Here is a 20,000-nt window from a genome sequence, read left to right as displayed (position 1 = left end):
TACAACCACCTTACATTACTACCACAAATAATATCGAATTCAAATCCAACATTATGGGGTGTGGCGTCCCCTCTGGTGGGGTAAAGCCAACGTTCACTGTGGGGGGGTGAAGGTGACACGGCCATCGTTGGATGCGTGATAGGGAGGAGGAGTACAGGAGCCTTGTGAGGGACTCTGTCATCGGGTGCCACACAAACCACCCGCAGCGCAACACCTCGAAAACCAAAGAGCTGGTCGTAGACTATGGGACGTCTAGACCACGTCCTGGACCAGTTCAGGGGGGGGTTATCTCGTGGTCTATTCCATTCAAAAAGCTTTATGGCACGACTATTGTTGTGAACAGTGTTACCATGTACTATTTATCTTTATTTTTTGTAAATTATTATTATTTTTCAACACATTGGTAGTCATGGCGGGGCCCTATTGTTGTTAAGGCGGCCATCTTAACCACACAGTGCTGGGGGAAACACTGCATGACACTATATCAAACACAACTTGGCTGTTTGATGCAATGTTTCTTGCACTGTTTAAGCGTTCACGCATGTAAGTATTGTCTTGTGTACTATTCCTCTTGTTTATTGTTTCCCTGCATATATATATATTTTATTTTCACATTTATATGTACGTTACCTGTCAATAACAGACGAGTCTCGACCGGTAGGTCCTCCAGGTCTTCCAGACCTCTCAGCAGGTCATGAGCTGTGGCCTCTCCTGGTGGTCTTCGGCGCTTCCACAGCACCAACATCTTCTGCTTCTGCATGGCCACAGGTCTATGTTCTGCCTTGATGTCGTCCAGATCTTTGGTCTTCAGCCCCAGGTGGATGGCCGCCTGCTCCCACTCCTGTCCCAGCGTTTCGGCCACCTTCATGAGCTCCTTATCAGTCAGAGCCTGCCCTGCCGAGCGGGTTTCAGTGTTGCTGCCTGGAAAAAAGACAAAGACAATCCACACACACACAGGCAGTTCAAGTTCCACCTATCGAAATGATGGACCAATCAAGGAATATACTTTCTTCATTTTGTCCTGAGACCAATCATCTCTTTTAAAAGATGGCACCCGCTAACCTGACCCCTCCACCGTGCAAGGTTTCTTATTGGTCACTTCTTCTTCTGATTCACTTCTGTTTCTTTTCCGGCCTCCATTTCCTGAAGATACATTTAAATGGGTTTGAGGGGTAAAGTTGAGTCTACAAACATGTAATAAGCCTTTAAAAGTTATCCGGTCGAATCTGCATTTTTTGAAGAACATACAGTAGGCTACGTCATACGTTCTTCAGGGAGCCAAGGAACCAAGCACCACTACGCAAAACACTAACCTCTCGTTTTTTTCCTTGGCTCTACTACCGTCTCGTTGTCCCCATGTCCTAGGATAAGAAAGGGATTGTCAGAAAAAAAAAAAGACAAGACAATCCATAGACAGGCAGGTCAAGTTCCAGTTCCACCTATGATGATGGATCACTCAAGGAAGAACACTTTCTCAATGTGTCGGGAGTAATCATTTTGTACTGAGACCAATCATCTTTTTCAAAAGATGACACCCATAACACAATTTTACTTTAGAACTAAAATAGAAATGAACATATAATAGGACGAAAACTTTTACCAATACTCAAACTGCTCGATGAGGCGGTAGACCCACTGTCTCCCCATTCCACGTCTTCAAGTTTAGGATACGTTTCTAGGACTTTCTTGTCCTGCAGAAGCCCAATGAACTTGGATTGTCTTCCTTTGTTAATGAGTTTGTCCACGAGCTTGATAACGAGATCCTCTGCGTCCCCCTTGTTGATGGAGTTTAGTTTGGTGTATTCGCGGTCGGTTATCAGTCCTTTCTCTATCACTTTGTCAAGTATGAATTGGGGATCTGCCGATAGAATTTCTTGAATGATTGTCTTGTTGCGTACAATAGCGTTATTGAGTGCCATTCTTGGACCTCAGGGGTGAGAGGGTGAAAATGAAACTGAAAGAGAGCGGAGAGGTTACGTTGTTATGCTCCTCCTCTTAAACAAATAAGACAATGACACAGCCAAGGCTTGTTTCTTTATGATATGATGACGTTCAAAAGAAATAGGAAAATATGTTAAATAGCCTATCTTTTGTTTAGCTATAAAAGTTGTAATGATCATATGCACATTATCATGGGGACGTGTGTCCATCCTCTGTTCTTATTTATTCTGGTGTTTTTTTAATTATTGTTGAATGAGCTAACTCATTGCATCAACACACTCAGCCAATTGTCAGCATGAGGTCTAGTTGGTGGCTGTAAAAGGCTCAGATATCAGTTATCACAATCTGGCGACAGTGAAACTACTAAGACATGTTACCGTGATGCCTACTCAACGTGTGGCCTTTGTGCTGTGATGGTTTGGTTTTATTTGTTTACTTCTAATGTATATTTATGTTTAAGTTTGTCTCAAAAAGAACCACTGATTTTGTGTAACACTCTCCATTTAATTATTATACATAAACATAACGACTGTTATGAAATGGATCCAAGCACATCATGTAAAGTATGATGCTATGTATATCTATTAATAAAATTCACGTACAAAGAAATGTATTCTACATTTCATCATCTTTACTGTAATGGATTATAAACCATTCACATTTAGGGCATTTAGCAGAAACTTTTATCCAAAGCGACTTACAATAAGTACATTTGTCAGTTGAAGAATTGAGCAATATCACCCAAGAGGGGGTGCTGCTGTACTGAATATCAGCACGGCTGTGATTCAGCCGTAGTGACGAGGCCGTAGGCCAAGTGCCAAAGATAATCACAGCTGAAGAGGAGGTTTTAGGAACGTCTAGGTGCTGGCTTGAGACCAGTGGGGTTGTCGGTGAGAACACGGGGTTGTCCAGTCAGAGTTACAAGGTTTATGGGCTTTATTTTCCAAAGGTGCGAGCAGGAATGTATGGATGTGTGTAGGTAGGTAGGTAGGTAGGTAGGTAGGTAGGTAGGTAGGTAGGTAGGTAGGTAGGTAGGTAGGTAGGTAGGTAGGTAGGTAGGTAGGTAGGTAGGTAGGGAGGGAGGGAGGGAGGGAGGTAGGGAGGTAGGTAGGGAGGTAGGTAGGTAGGTAGGTAGGTAGGTAGGTAGGGTGACACTGTGAAGATAGGTAGGTAGGATGATAGTGTGTGTATCTAAGGTGTGATGGGTAGGTAGTTAGGTAGGATTTGGAGGTAGGTAGGATGTGTGTGGTTCCTAGGAAGCAAACATAAAGTTCAACAATAAGCTCCAAAATTCATGGCCACAATTCTGTTAATAAATTGTTTAACAAGCCTGATACGACTACATAACAAAAGTCATTGTCCACAAAACAAACTCTCATTGCTCAGTATACGCAAACAGGGAGTTCAGAGGCTCACAGCTCTCAAGGTGTTCAGCGTCTCTGAACAAAGGAAAGGGGTGTGGTCACAGGTCTGTGTTAACTAGTTGTGGCAGGGCAGGGCAGGGAGTGATCAACTGATCGACATGGGCGGATTTGGAAAATGTGGGCAAATAACTGGTTCTGTGAGGTGAGGAGGGAACAGATAATCTTCCAAACGATAGCCCTTCTGATATGCACCCTTTATTAGTTAACAGTAATAAGCAGCAACAGATAATGATTTGTCTGATTATTTAATGATTTATTTGGCTCCACCAACACAAATAGATCCGCAACTGGACTGGGACTGAACTGGTGCCCAGCAACACATAAACACACTAGCAATCTAAGCTACATAAAGACCGTTGATAACATTAACGGTTGTTAGAACACCTGAAAGTGGAGTGATACATTTATAGTTTAAAATCCCAGTGCTGTTATACTCTATATCAGCACTCATGGAATGCCTCTTGTCCAATCAAATGACTTGGTCGGAATTTACCGTTGTGTAAGAAAATAAGAATCGCTGTCAGTACAGTAATCCCACTATATTTCAAGATTATCTATGTAATACAATGGTTGTATTCTAAATGGAGGGAAAGTATAGGATGTTAATTGATTTCCTGTAAGATAAAAACTCATATTTAACAATTATTCTCAGAAAGCGAAGCGAATAGTGAATATACTACACGTGAACACTCTACATTAATTTAATTTACTCTAAATATAATAATAATACTTTTTTCAGGTATTATTTATTATTAGCGGTTTATTTGTTTTTATTAGCGTGACGAGATGACCATCACGCACGCAATACAATATCCCGAGTTTGAGATCTAAATAATGGGATATTGCCTAATATCCCGAGATAGCGAACCAATCAAATGGCGCCATCTTAGGAGGTTCACGTGTAGCATATGCTAATAGGTCATTATTGTGACTGCACCTTCAGCAATATTAGCTGTGGGATCAAGGTTTCAGTTCGTTTTCCCGACACCACTTTACGCTACAGTGTTGTAAAGTGTTGAAACCATTTCCCATCGGTCATCGTGGAGCCTGATTCTAAAGACCTGGGAAGAGGTAAAACATTTTGGTTAAGGTGCATCGGTCTTTGACAGCCATCTGTCTTGTATCTGCTGAAGGAGGCTTATCTTCAAAACGCTTCAGGACCTGTGGGATGGAGAGCACACGCTAGGATGAAACAACCACATGCTGTTGGTCGTGGTCATCTCTATCTGGATGGACGGGAATGTGAGGCTGTCCATCAAACAACCAGACGTCCGCATGAGAGAAGGACACTTACTCCGCACACCAGCCTAACGAGAACGATCTGGGTGACTTGCCTTTCTGAAGAGTTCGTCGATGTGGTCCTCGTGTGCGTGGCGGTTGAAGATCGCCACGATGTGTTGGATTAAAAAAGAACCTTGCTGTCGATCTCTATACGACACTGTGTCTTCAGAATAGAGTGAAAAGTTAATTAGAAGTCGTTGATCAGAGAAGGGTGTTCATTTGCAAGTCCTGATTCCAACAGTTCCAGTTGTTTGGTATCCTCAACCTATTCTGTAATGAAGACTAAACTTTATCAGCACAGACAAAAATAAATCAACTCACCGGCGGTGCAGGACAGAAGTGAAACCATGTCTTTTTCTTTGTGCACCCTGTGAATAGCATCCTCCTCGATGTCTGCATCCACTTCATCTGCCAGGTGAGGTGGGAGGGCCGCATCCACCTGCACTACCGGGGCCTGCTCTGGGACAGACCCAGGCCCATCCCAGACTATCGCAGAGCCATCTTTATCTGGAAGAGAATACAATGAACGGAGTAGACCAGTAACTCACTACAGGTTTCGGGAATCTTTTAAAACGAAATATGGTAAAACAGGTTTATGATTATGGTATGTTCAAATCGACAAAAGGAACCTCAAGCACACCTCCTCTGCAGGCTTGGATGATGATGACTTTGGGTTTGTTGAACAGTTTTGGACAACGAGCCGAATCCAAGTGTTTGTAGATATTGTCAATGGGGAACTGGTCGGGGACTCCATCGCAGTGATCAACGCCTAAAATGGCTCCCTTCACCCCATCTTGAACTGCTCAGAGCTGAGGAGTTCAGAGGTCCTGCCCTTCGTCTCTGTTGGGGAAACTCCCAGGAACAGAAAATAAAGATCACTCGTACAATTGCTGCAGTGTTTTACTTGACAAATTTGATCAGAATAACTGCATGCAAGTCACCTTTATACGATGCTTTAACCTCCTGAGATCCAGCCAAAAGGTTTCCTGCTCGCATGTTAATGAAAGAAAAAACATCAAGCAGAGATTTATTAAATGTCTCTTATCAAGGACATTTGAACTCACATTACAAGGGAATATATATGTCTCACAACTGACTTTTGGAATAAAACCAATGCAGTGAATACAATGTTGTGACTTTATAGCATTTAAAAATTCTTTCTTCATTCCTCAAGACTGAAGCCATCATATATTCTCCTCAGGTCAGATCTGTTATAGAAACGTATTAAAATGCCATAAACGTTTATGACTTCTGCCATTAAGTGTCATTTGGTTTTTGTTGGGACAAGTTTACATTGTGTTTGGGTTGTCTTGATTAAGACAAGTTGACATAAATCAAAGTGACATTACCTTAAGTTGTCTTTGTCCTGACAAGTTGACATTAAATCCGTTTGGGATGTTTTTATAATGACAACTTGACATTAACAAGGGTGGCATTACCAGACAACTAGTGATAAACAGAAAATCCACCTCTTTTTGTGTTCATGAAATGTTGACACAATCATTATTATAATTAGATGTGCACGATCCAAGTGCTTCTGATCCCGAAACAGTCAAGCCTGATTTAGATAAACTATTGGATGTCGAAAAGATCCCTGTGTTTGGGCAGATCAAATACATTCTTAACATTGATACTATGTGGGTGCTTTGCAGTGAAATGTTGATTCCATTGTCCTTTGACTCGCATCTCCATGCATATCGTGTAAAGTAGACAGTGAGTGGATTTTGCTCAAACCTGGAGATGAGCTTGACCACACATCACTTGACACGTATACAGTTGATGATAATTTCTATGTTGGATTGAGACATTTTGTTTAAATGCTTGGAATGTTTTTGGCAGATGCCTGGAGTGGGGTGTGTGGTGCAAGTGTTGCTAGATCACGACTCAGTTAAGCTCTACTGGTATCGGCCTCCAGTTCGTTTTTTAGTGATTGTTTGATGATTGCATTTTATTGTGTTTTATATTTGTTGAATGTTGCAGGACAAAATATGATGCATGCTTTATTTCGGAGGGTTTCATTATAGACAGTGTTTGAGCTATTCAGTTATAAGATTTAATTATAAAACATTTATTTAGTTTGTTTGCTTAATATATATATTTGCTTAAATAATATGATTATTTTATATTTATTTGCTCGTTTGGATTATAAATTAAAGTTAATTAAAATAGTTGGGCAGCTGTGGCGCACCGGGTGTCTGACCTATACATAGAGGTAGGAGGGAATAGGTAAGACGGCCACTGGGAAGGGTCATGGTTCTTTACCAGCTGTACCAGAGAGACAAAGGAGATGAGGCGACAGGTTCCCAGTCAGGCACATTTGTTTTGTTTGCTTGCAACACCGGAAAATAAACTTCCAGAAACCCCAAAATCAGTTGACTCGTTACCCACACTGCGTAAGATTCGTTCCCCCTGTTGCTCAGTTTGATTTCTTTATATTCCAGTTATTGTTTTATTGAGGAAAAATCACCACTACAGACGGGTTACATGGTTTTTTTAATCATGGATTTTAGATTGCATCTCCCTGAGATTACTACTTATAAACATAAAGGTTCAAGGGTTTGTTCAAAATTGCACAAAAACCCAAATTAATTCTCCACATGACCTGGACAGGATATTCATGTAAACCTACAGCCTACATTAAGTACACTGTTAATATATGCAACATGACTATCATGTATCATGTTTGTCATGTTTCATAGAATTGATCATGAAATTGAGTGACCTGACAATAACTGACGAGTCTCGACCGGTAGGTCCTCCAGGTCTTCCAGACCTCTCAGCAGGTCATGAGCTGTGGCCTTTCCTGGTAGTCTTCGGCGCTTCCACAGCACCAACATCTTCTGCTTCTGCATGGCCACAGGTCTATGTTCTGCCTTGATGTCCTCCAGATCTTTGGTCTTCAGCCCCAGGTGGAGGGCCGCCTGCTCCCACTCCTGTCCCAGCGTTTCGGCCACCTTCATGAGCTCCTTATCGGTCAGAGCCTGCCCTGCGGAGCGGGTTTCAGTGTTGCTGCCTGGAAAAAAGACAAGGACGATCCACACAAACAGGCAGGTAAAGATTCACCTATCGAGATGATGGACCAATCAAGGAATGTACTATCTTAATTTTGCCCTGAGACCAATCATCTCTTTCAAAAGATGTCACCCACTAACCAAGATATCTATGTATAATATGATATTTTTTAGATATAGTGCTCCAGGACTCCCGTGTGTTCTAGAATATTTACAGAACACGGCTGAAGGCTGTGCGCCTCGCCATTGCGATACATCCACTGTAAACAGAGCGCATGGTACCGTGGCTGCAAGCTGCTCAGGGCCACACCCCCACCCTCCTCCTTGACCCTCCGCTCTCCTCCTCATTTGCATTAAAGCTAGACACCGAAACGGCGCATTTGGGGAAAGCTTAATGTGCGACTGGCTCGTAGTGGCTGTAATTCTGCACAACGGCAGAATTTCGGGAACGTCTTCAAATACTGTGTTTGGGGCACACTAATATCTATATTAAAGCCTTCACAAAGTCGCATGCCATGGGACTTTTAAACCGCCAAAATGAGAGGTTTGATTTCTGATTATCTACCCGACATTAACGTTTCTAATCTAAATATTACGTGTTAACACGAGTTTGGTCTTGTTAAAGCAACATATCTAAGAGTTTATTCGCTTTAATGGTCGATGCCGACGTCGTATCAACGCGGACTGGTCGTTAAAGTGTTTGTTGTGGACATACACAGACCCTGAAGATATCAGGAATCTACAGAACACAAGTGGATCTGAACTTTACACAGTTTGTAATTTTCCATTACAATAGCATAGTATAGCCCGACCAATTTACTCTACAAAAAAACTCTGACACTGATCATTCTCCATTATTATGAAACCAATGTGAATATAATATCATAGGCTACAGTAGCGTAATAGGGTGCACCAAATTGTTACAAAGTCCCAAGATAGTTTTATGACAAACACGGCTTACCTGCCATAGTTCTGGGTCGGCGTGGACTACGTGACTTTGTTCAGATGCACTAACCCTAACCCAATTTGAATCTGCTTTGTTTTGACCTCACCAACTTCCTCTATCTTGCGTTGTTTTTCATTGGTTAGAATATTCTCTTTCATGACGTGTTTCATGCATGCAGGCCAACAGGTTTTATCTACTCCACCTAATTGTTGTCACACTGTAGCAACCCAAATAAACCTCTCCAGATAAAACTATACCGCAGTTATAGATCAAATTTCCTTCCTGGTAAATATATTTTGACAACGCGTAGCAGTATAAAAAAAATGTAGTTCTACCAGAAACAGGCTTCCTACTGATAGTTTTATTAATAAAGCCAACACAAGCAGCAACATGTTAATATGAACAACACCGCGTAAAATGTTATGCAATCTGAAAAGTCCCAAAACAGAGTTAACAGTTAATTCATGCGATGAGGTGAGGGGATGAACGTAGAATACAGGAGTGAAGTTACATCAGAAGTCTACAGAACACAAGGACAGTGATTCTGAACTGAGTGTATATTTAGTAATTTTCCATTTCAATTCTACAGTACTGACCAACCACTTTAGAAGGCCCAAAAACGTTGGTGACAGTTATCATTCGTATTACTCCCCATTGCCCCTCCCGAACCCTCAGATCCTCCTCCCCTCTCACTCTGACTGTCCGACGATCCAAACTTAAAACCTTTGGTGACAGAGCCTTCTCACGAACTGCACCCCGACTCTGGGACTCTCTCCCCCAACCTGTCCGCGACTCTCCCACGCTTCCCATGTTCAAATCCCGTTTAAAAACGGACCTCTTTTCCCAAGCCTATGACCTCCTCTACCCATAACCACCCTTATCCCTTTCCCTATCTATTATCACACTCCACCTTGCTTCTGTTCTCTGTCGTGCTGTCTTCCGCTTGTCCCCCCTGATTGTCATCTCCCTCTTCGTGTTTTATTTTGTAAGCGTCTTTGGGTCATTGAAAAGCGCTATAGAAATTGAATGAATTATTATTATTACGTCGAAAACTTTGAAAAAATGTAGTTTTACCTGCTGTGTTGTACCATTGCTGTGGGTCCACGTAGCCTTCGTGTATGCACACCTGATGCCGACCAACAGGTTTATATTAAGATTTTGGACACACAATGTAGCCTAACCCACTCAGCCTCTCCGCCTACCTGGCAGTTATGGATCTCATTTCAACACTGATAAAGATGTTGACAACAAGTAGGAGCAGTGGCGATTTCAGACTATTTTTAGGGCTGCTCAAGCACACCTACATTTTATATCAAATACAATAATATCATATAATATTTACCACTATAATTAGGAGTGAGTAGGAGGTGAATTGTTGAAACGTTGGGTGAAATTGTTTGGTTAGAACCATGAATCATAGTTCTCCCATAAAGACTCGATCACTGATAAGTATGAACAGGATTTATTTAAATAACGACATGGGAATATTTTGCATATTTTGCAAATCTATGGCATGAGCCCCGTCACTGATCCAGGATGACGTGCGGACTCGGCGTATCCTGCCAGGACTAGCAGGGGCGGAGCCTTCCCCTGGACAAGTAGACTGAGGCAGACCTGGTGGTGGTGGGGTGGATGGAGGTGCAATCGAACGAAGACCTGAGCAGCAAAGACATATGTTAGACTACTCTTTATAGAGCAGGTGTAGGCAGGTGATTGGTAGCTGGTGATTGGCGGCCAGCCGCGCGTGATTTGAGTCCTCCTGGTAGAACTACCAGCAAGCTTAACATTTCTCCCATAAAGACTTGATCACTGATAAGTATGAACAGGATTTATTTAAATAACGACATGGGAATATTTTGCATGGTAAATCTTTGACATAAACCCCGTCACAATCCCGTCCAATCCAGGATGACGTGCGGACTCGGCGTATCCTGCCAGGACTAGCAGGGGCGGAGCCTTCCCCAAAAGAGAGGACGTAGGCCTATGCCGGAAGTAGGAGATAACTCGGCATGTCCTGCCGGGACTGGCAGGGGCGGAGCCGACCCCAAAAATAGAATAGCGAAAGGGGGTAATGAGACCATACATACCCGCCGTAGAAGAAGTGGACAAGGATCTATACTGCTTCGGGAAGATAAAAGGCATACCCAATATAGGCCTACGACATATAAAGAGTCAATCATAAATCCCGTAAAACGATAAGCTAAAAAACCGTCAGCGAGATCGATGAATCACGTAAAAGCAGTTGAGCTTAAAAATACCATCAGCGAGATCAGTTGAAATTTAGAGCACTCTGCAGCTGTTACGCAGCGAGCCACGAGTGCTTTCGTGCTGTACCAACTGCCGTGGTCGATTCACCCTCCGGGGTCGCTGCGTGACCCGAGTGCTTTCGCGTTGAACCACCGATGTGGTCAACGAACTCACGAGTGCCCTTGATGTGCCACCGACGTGGTCACGCACTCACCGGTGTTGCTGCAGCAAATATTGTGTACTTCCGTGTTGAACACCGACGTGGTCAACGAAATCACGAGTGCCCTTGCTGTCCCACCGACGTGGTCACGCACGTCCACGTCGTGACCACGTCGTGGACGTGGTCACTGACGTGACAGCGAACTCAAGAGTGTTTTCTAGATGATCCACCGACGTGGTCACACTCGCCGGGGTTGCTGCAGGTTAACCTGAGTTATGAAACCGAATTTTGCTTTATGAGTTTAGTACCTGATAACCACCACCACCAGTAGCTGCAAATAGTGTTGCTTTTGGCAACGAAAATTATGACTTAAGGCCGATTTATGCTCAGTTACGTAAGCGTAAGCGCAAGCGCAAGAGGCCCTTGCGCACCCCTTGCGCGACTTCTCACGTCTTGCGTGCGTCGGGCGACTTTTCTAGACTTGCGTCATTTTTTACGTAAGCTTTTACGCGAGCCGCGCAGCCTTCAAGGCTGTGATTGGTCTGCTCGTCTGGTTACTACTTCCTGTCTGGAGTATCACATTTCCTGTTTTCATACCGCCACCTACCACACGATCTGGCACATAATTATGCGAACCCTTTATGCGAACCCTTCCACAGGGGCAAAGTGCTATTTTGATGCGCGACATCAAACAGCTGATGCGGGATTGTGAGCCATTTTAATGATCTTGTCACCCGATATTCGTTCTATTAGGCCTACTGGCCTTATTTGTTTTAGTGTTAGCCTATTTGAATTAATTACGTAATGTTTTGTGTTCACGTTCTATGTGAAACATAGGTGTTCATTTTCTTTGTGAAACATAAGTTCAGTAGCCTCTTTGAGTGAATGAAATTTGAAAGCGTGAGTGTGTAGTGAATGAAAAATGTGTGTGTGTGTGTGTGTGTGTGTGTGTGTGTGTATGGTGGGAATATTTTCTGTATTTGATAAATAAACCCCTTTTCTCTAATAATGCTGCCTACCATATAATTTATGTGGACATTATGCGCTATAGCTTAAAGCCTTTGGCTATAGGCCTACACTTAAATAATTCATTAATCTGTCAAGGCAGTAGCTGTTGTATAAACATTTTATATGGATATGAATTAATGAGTTTGACGTAAACCAAATTAGGTAACTTGTGTAACATGATAACTAATGAATCAAAAGTCATGCTTCCAAGTGACCAATGTATATATATTTATTGGTCAGTGCGCATACCCAATCGTAGCACATTGTACTGGTGGGGAAACACGCCAGCATCTGACAAAAAATAATCTGCCAGCTGCTCCCTGACAAGGGCCGGTTTTGGTGAGAGTCGGGAAGATATCGGATGACTCGCGAAAGGAGATCATCAAACTTTGGCACATAAACAAACCAACGACTCCCACAGACAAAGACGTCAGTCTCGAGGTCGTCTTCAACGAAAAACTTTACTCCACATATTACTCCACCTCTGGCGGTAAATTGCTTGGCAACACGCGCAACCTAAAGGGAGCATGAATTGCTTTGAGTAGATTTTGCGCAACAACGTAACACCAACGCTGAAGCAAGATTAAGTTAGGACGGCAGTTAGAGTAGTCTACTGAATCTAAACAACTGGCTAATATGTAGGCCTAATGGACACGAGGTAGTTTCACTAAAATTAAACCACATCCCAGAATAGTTTCAGTTTCAGTATGAATGGCATGGACATGCGCAGATTTGTTTTTAAACCTACGTGTTGAAACGTTCTTTTCACGCATGGAAAATGATTGTGTGCGTATCCGTGTGACTAGAAACAATTAGACATTATTTTCCAATAATCTTTGTTCTTTTGTATTGCCGAGCAGCCCGGGAAGGACGAGACGGGAGCACAGGTTAAGCAGTTAGGCAACTCTCGCACCCACTGAGAGTTGCCTTTACTGAACACACACATGACACACCAAAACACACACACATTACTAATTAACATAAACGTCTCGGTGACGGTGTCGGGAACAATAACTATAATAAGTTTTATGTTTCATCTTTATTTAAATAAAGATACTAAATATTTATTAGATCACATTTCTGTAAAGGCACATCTATCGAAACTTTTTTCTTCAATATTTGTTTTGGTTTTGTAAAATAAACAAAACTATATGATGTTGGATATTACTTATATGATATGATATATGAAAACTGATATGCCTATATGGTAAGATGTGTGTGTGTGTGTGTGTGTGTGTGTGTGTGTGTGTGTGTGTGTGTGTGTGTGTGTGTGTGTGTGTGTGTGTGTGTGTGTGTGTGTGTGTGTGTGTGTGTGTGTGTGTGTGTGTCGCAGAGCCGGCCCTGGGCATAGGCAGTATAGGCAAATGCTATATATTATATTATTATATGATATATTATTTAAGCCCACAGCAACATAAAGTCATAGCAAAGGCTATTAAATAATGGAGAAGCCTTTTTTCTGGGTGCCTGCCTGGCTTGTTGCTCTGTACCTGCCATCTGGGAGGGGGGCGGGGTCAAGAGGCCAGCTGCCTGAATCTGACCGGACCGTGACCCCGACTACGCAGAAAAAGATTAATGACACTGTATCGGAATTATGTCCAAAAGACTGAAGCCATCTGGCGCCCAAGGAAGGAAAATAAGGAAAGAACAGGAGGAAAAACGTGAAAAAGATAGAGGCACAGTAATGTCACTGTGATGAAGTGCATGAAATTAATAGTTGAATGCATCGTAGTTACCGTTGTTGGAGCAGAGTGTTAGCTTGCTAGCTTACTTCGGACGATAGCAACATTGTTTAATAATCAATAAATAGCTGAGTCGACGTGTGTTAATGTTACTCCACCTTAAATTCATCAGGGACGTTTGGAAACTTAACGTTAGGCATGTTCAGGTGTTATTTTACAGGTGTCTTTCCTGCTTGTATGTCAATTAAAATGCTTTTAGTTGTCCATCCCCTTGATAAGGGTGGTTGTAAGCATTTGGTTTTATGTGTCACAGTTTATGTTTGTTAAAGTTTACATCAGTGTTAAAGTGCAGTTAAAGTGTATTACTGTTAATATTTCACACCTTAGCTTTCACATATCATTCATAGGCTATATATACATTCATTTCACTGCACTTTACGGTTTTTTGCACTGTGGTTAGACTGAATTGCATTGCAATGACAATAAAGTTGAATGAATCTCATCACATTTTCATTAGTCTATTAGTTTCATGTATAGCACACCAAGCATCTGTTTTTTTATTAAAATGTAACATGCAGTCGTCACATATACTACTCTTCTCCCTTCAGATGCACTTTTAAAATACTTCAGTACCACCCCAGTGACACAGCATCAGGTACTGCTGTCCCGTCTACCTCTGCACAGCCCTCATTTTGTTTACACTTCAGTTGAGTGCTTGTTTAATCTCTGGTTAGAACCAAACTAGATAAACCATACTACATTTAATTGTATTTACAATAATTTGAATCTGAACTCTATCTATTATTTTGCTTATGAATGCCTTTAGTAAACATCATGCATTTCTATGCAGTATTTTGTGCATACTTATTGTATGAGTGATTCATTGTCACTTGTTTTGCAAGACTTTTTTTTACTGCAAAGTGTTTAATTATTAAAAGTTCTAACGTCTGCAGTATTTTGTGCATACCATATTGTATTTATGTTTCATTGCTTGTTACTTGGTTTGTAATACGTTACGTGTGTGTGTGTGTGTGTGTGTGTGTGTGTGTGTGTGTGTGTGTGTGTGTGTGTGTGTGTGTGTGTGTGTGTGTGTGTGTGTGTGTGTGTGTGTGTGTGTGGCTACTGGGAGCGCAACTCCCTTGAATGGCTCTTTACTGGGTGACTTAATAACGGCTTAACAATTGGTCTAACATTTTCTCCCAGTTTGACACACAAATATGCAAATTATTGCTTAGTCATGTTTAATTTCAGTTTTGAAACGTGACACATAAGCCAAACGTCATTACATATTCCTGATCTGAGCGGGAAAATGTGCATGCCGCTTAGGCTGCACTTTAGCCAAGACGCCACCAGGGGTCACGTGAGACAAGATTATAAAACGACGACGAGGACTTGCGTGTGTGCGTGTGTGTGTGAGCTTGTGTGTGTGCTTGCGTGCGTCCTTGTTAGTCACTTGGTAAAATAACCCTAACCGTATTCGACTAAAGACCATGTTGGGGTTTACTGTAAACCAATCAAAGCGGGCGATAAGGTAAAAAGCCTTCATACAACTAATAAAAAATTGGACTAGATTGGTCGAGTCTTTACAATCGCCAATATACACAAGACTATAACCTATACTCTACAAGGCTCATTAATACTTGTACTAAAATGCTGGCCTTGCTACACGGTGCACATTACAATATGGTTGAATAGGCCCTTTGAGGGGGCTCTTCAGGTCTGAAAGCCTGAACCCCCCGATCCCCTGAACCCCCCGATCCCCTGCCCCTGAACCCCCCGATCCCCTGCCCCTGAACCCCCCGATCCCCTGCCCCTGAACCCCCCGATCCCCTGCCCCTGAACCCCCGATCCCCTGCCCCTGTCCTGGGACGGTCCCTAGAACAGGTCCTGGTTCAGCACCGGGCTTTAAGATGGGCCAACCGGTTTGGACACAGTTGAGTCATCTACCCTGGAGGGTTAATAGCCTGCATTGTGCCAGCCCGTTATCCCCCCCCCACACACACACACACACACACACACACACACACACACAGGGGCGGATCTAGCCATTTTGGGGCCCTAGGCAAAACATAGACATGGGGCCCTCATTTTTGAAACACGTACACAAAACAAATAACCATCCCAATACTCTTAGAATCGCAATAAACCCATAGTGCACTGCCACTCAACTCTGCACAGTAAAATCAGTTTCAGATTTCTCCAGCCTTTGCCAAAATTACATGTTTATTACTCAAACGAGAGAGAGAGAGAGAGAGAGAGAGAGAGAGAGAGAGAGAGAGAGAGAGAGAGAGAGAGAGAGAGAGAGAGAGAGAGAGAGATTAGAATTTCCATTCTCTGCCAGAGATACAAAATGATCTTGCACTTAACAGAACTAAAATACAAAATGGATATGAGTCTATGAAAACCACCATTTACATTTAAACAGGACCAATGAAAAGATTTTGTGTGTGGACAGGAATAACAGTGGCTGTGTGTGTGAGTGAGAGACAGGCAAAGCAGTGGTTCAGTGTGTGTGAGTGAGTGAGTGAGTGAGTGAGTGAGTGAGTGAGTGAGTGAGTGAGTGAGTGAGTGAGTGAGAGAGAGAGAGAGAGAGAGAGAGAGAGAGAGAGAGAGAGAGAGAGAGAGAGAGAGAGAGAGAGAGAGAGAGAGAGAGAGAGAGAGAGAGAGAGAGAGAGAGAGAGAGAGAGGGGGGGGGGGGGGGTGTTTAGGTGTGCAAGTGGTTAAGTTCTCCATCTTCAAATGTCCATTTTCCCTGTTGCCTTCACCATTTCATGTGTGTGTGTGTGTGTGTGTGTGTGTGTGTGTGTGTGTGTGTGTGTGTGTGTGTGTGTGTGTGTGTGTGTGTGTGTGTGTGAGTGAGAGTATGTGAGTGAGTGACTGAGTGGCAAAGCTCTGTGTGTGTGTGTGTGTGTGTGTGTGTGTGTGTGTGTGTGTGTGTGTGTGTGTGTGTGTGTGTGTGTGTGTGTGTGTGTGTGTGTGTGTGTGTGTGTGTGTGTGTGTGTGTGAGACAGAAAGCATTTGTAAACACAAAGTCCTACTGTTGTCGTCTTCTCAAAAGTCTTCATATCAGAGAAAAGAGGTGAGCAGCAGTATAGAACCCCAACAGCAGAGCCTGTCGCAAGTTCAGCAGCGGCTGCTGTGGCAGCAGCAGGTGTAAAAAATGAAGTCAATTTCGGCAGTGTATCTGCAATTCTTTTCTTCTCAGCTTTTTGTTTTCGTTTAGCACAACCACTATCATAATTCCGCCGCTTCATTTTCACCGAGTCGCATCCCTCTGCTTTGGTTTGAAGTACGTTATTTCGCGCTGCGCGCGTTACTACGTAATCATATTCTGGACTAGTCCAATGCACAATGGAGGGGGGCATGTGTGCTGGAAAATTATTATTTAGGCATTAGTTCGGCGTTATGTTGATATTTTTGTTATTTTTTTCTACTAGAAATGTTTTTTTTTTTTTTACTTTACATAAGTAATGGCTGGGGGGGTCAGATTTGGGGGCCCCTAATAAAGACAGATTTGGTTGGGGCCCTAGGCACTTGCCTAGGTTTGCCTAATGGAAGATCCGCTTCTACACACACACACCACACACACAACACACACACACACACACATATGAATGATGTTAACGCTAACCCCACACTAACCTTAACCCTACTCCTAACACCAGCCCTTTTGCTAACCCTAATTTAACTATATTAGAAGGTGGTGGTTGGTGGTGGTGGTGCTAAGAGGTGGTGAGGGTGGAGGTGGAGGAGGTGGTGCTGGGGGAGGATTGAGACATGAGGGGATGTCTCAATCCCTTGGGATGAGCCGTGGGGCGTGGGGAGCAGGAGAGAACCCATCCGGAGGCCCGAGTCCCCAGCCTCGAGTCGGAGAGCCTCCCAGCCTCCGGAGGCCCGAGTCCCCAGCCTCGAGTCGGAGAGCCTCCCAGCCTCCGGAGGCCCGAGTCCCCCAGCCTCGAGTCGGAGAGCCTCCCAGCCTCCCGCTCTCCGGAGCCCCAGTCCCCAGCCTCGAGTCGGAGAGCCTCCCAGCCTCCGGAGGCCCCAAGTCCCCAGCCTCGAGTCGGAGAGCCTCCCAGCCTCCGGAGGCCCCAGTCCCCAGCCTCGAGTCGCAGAGCCTCCCAGCCTCCTGCTCTCCGGAGGCCGTCATTCGTGTCTGAGTCTGTTTGTGTTTTTGTAAGTTTTTTTGTATTTTGTGTGTGTGTGTGTGTGTGTGTGTGTGTGTGTGTGTGTGTGTGTGTGTGTGTGTGTGTTGTGTGTGTGTGTGTGTTAGGCATATAGTAATTTATGTCTATGTGTGTGGGGGTATATACCATTTTTGTGTTTTTGTGTGTGGTGTGTGTGTGTGTGTGTGTGCGCGCGTGTGTGTCTAGTGTGCGTGAATGTGTGAGCATGTATGTGCGTGGTGTGTGTGTGTGTGTGTGTGTGTGTGTGTGAGTCATCTGCAGACATAGTGCAAGGTTGCTTATCTCAAAGGGTTAAACAAGACTCTATATGAATATTCCCTTTTTTGACCACTTCCTGGGTCACCAAGTCTCACTGAGGAGACCCAGGTACATTCGGGCATTCTGACGAAACAGAAGAAAGAGATGCTTATGAATGTGTATGCATGGGAATACGTACATACTCTGTCTAAATATTAGACAGACTCATGCATGATGTCATACTTTGGTTTTCAATGCAAGCCGGATTTGGAAAAAGAGATACAGTGGGCCCATACATAAGACAATGCCTGCCACCCTCACACGCAGGCAGTCTCCCTCCCTCACTCACTCTCTCACTCCCTCACTCAGAAACTCTCTCTTTCACACAGTCAAAAACTGCCTCTCACTCTCACTCTCACACATAGTCACAGACTCTCTCTCTCTCTCTCTCTCTCTCTCTCTCTCTCTCTCCCTCTCTCTCTCTCTCTCTCTCTCTCTCTCTCTCTCTCTCTCTCTCTCTCTCTTATACACTTAAATAATCTCTCTCTCACAAACACCAGTCAGACTCTCTCTCTCTCTCTCTCTCTCTCTCTCTCTCTCTCTCTCTCTCTCTCTCTCTCTCTCTCTCTCTCTCTCTCTCTCTCTTATACACTTAAATAATCTCTCTCTCACAAACACAGTCAGACTCTCTCTCTCTCTCTCTCTCTCTCTCTCTCTCTCTCTCTCTCTCTCTCTCTCTCTCTCTCTCTCTCTCTCTCTCACAAACACAGTCAGACTCTCTCCCACACCACCACACACACAGTCTCACTATCACTCTCTGACACACACACTCACACACACACAGACACACAAACACACAGACAAACAGACACAAACACTCCCACGCTCTTCAGCACTGTGAGTAAGCAGAGAGATAAGAGGAGGCACGTGGGCGTAAAATAGCTGTGGCGTGGGGGTCTCTGGAGCAACCCAAAAGTTATATTATGCGTATTGTCTAAACGTGTGTCTGTCCGTCTCTGTGTCCGTCCGTCCGTGTGTCTGGGTCTGTCCTGAGTACGGGCCTAGAACGCACTCTGGGAGGGGGAGGGCTGAGACCTGGAGGGGATGAGGCAGCAGGAAGAGAGCGAGGATTCACAGAGTTCATTCGATCGCTCGCCACAGCTGCACTTTGTGTGGTGAACATCAGAAGGGAGGGGAGGAGAGAGACAGAGAGAGAGAGAGAGAGAGAGAGAGAGAGAGAGAGAAGAGAGAGAGAGAGAGAGAGAGAGAGAGAGAGAGAGAGAGAGAGAGAGAGAGAGAGAGAGAGAGAGAATCTCGGAAGCCATTGGATCAATGACCAAACATCTTATGCACTAAGCGACCCTACGTCAGTGATAATATTACAATGTTGTTTTATGTTGGGTTTTTAAGTGGGCGGAGCCTGTACAGTAACATGTCAGTCCAATGGCCCAAAATGGATACTTGTATTCAACTGTCAATTAATTCATCATGTGAGTATAGTTTTAAACACGCACAAACACACCCACACACACATAACGCATAAGAGCAATCTCATACATCCATCTTGGAAAAAAAGCCAACTTCCCCCAGATACATACCACACATAAAGTGTATGAAGCCTGCGTCTGCGTCTTACACCATAGATCCGTGCAGCGGACGGTGAAGGCTGCAGGAGTCTGAGTCCATCGATCGCGTGTTTGTTTATCGCTGCCGGCCGGTGTCACGTTTCCTTAATCGAGGGCACAGAAACATGACGCCCCTTTCAGCGCTCGGCCTCACAATGGCCCCTAATTGGATTTAGCGCACAGAGCATTATCTGCTCCGGGGGCCGAGAGACCTCCGGTCCGCGGGGACAGGGCGCCCCGGAAGGCAGCGGGGG

General features: G+C 43.9%; 2 protein-coding genes across 2 annotated transcripts in view; both read right to left on the bottom strand.

Annotated features, from left to right (window-relative positions):
- LOC132475122 (uncharacterized) overlaps positions 1 to 1,982 on the bottom strand; it is a 2,645-nt gene extending 663 nt beyond the window's left edge. Inside the window, exons 1-4 of the mRNA XM_060076118.1 lie at positions 1,601 to 1,982; positions 1,314 to 1,361; positions 1,063 to 1,143; positions 631 to 921 (exon numbers count right to left, since the gene is read on the bottom strand). Coding sequence (XP_059932101.1) covers positions 631 to 921; positions 1,063 to 1,143; positions 1,314 to 1,361; positions 1,601 to 1,919 — 739 coding nt within the window. The 5' untranslated portion in view covers positions 1,920 to 1,982. The remainder of the gene's footprint in view (positions 1 to 630; positions 922 to 1,062; positions 1,144 to 1,313; positions 1,362 to 1,600) is intronic.
- Positions 1 to 9,267, bottom strand: part of LOC132475106 (uncharacterized) — a 444,510-nt gene extending 435,243 nt beyond the window's left edge. Inside the window, exons 1-2 of the mRNA XM_060076081.1 lie at positions 8,619 to 9,267; positions 7,369 to 7,659 (exon numbers count right to left, since the gene is read on the bottom strand). Of these exons, the coding sequence (XP_059932064.1) occupies positions 7,369 to 7,659; positions 8,619 to 8,625 (298 nt within the window). The 5' untranslated portion in view covers positions 8,626 to 9,267. The remainder of the gene's footprint in view (positions 1 to 7,368; positions 7,660 to 8,618) is intronic.
- Between the last annotated feature and the right edge of the window lie 10,733 nt (positions 9,268 to 20,000).

Source organism: Gadus macrocephalus, chromosome 16 (genome assembly GCF_031168955.1).
Source record: "Gadus macrocephalus chromosome 16, ASM3116895v1".
Lineage (NCBI taxonomy): Eukaryota > Metazoa > Chordata > Actinopteri > Gadiformes > Gadidae > Gadus > Gadus macrocephalus.
The sequence above is the reverse complement of the archived record's forward strand: the minus strand, read 5'-3'. Positions and strand labels throughout refer to the sequence as shown.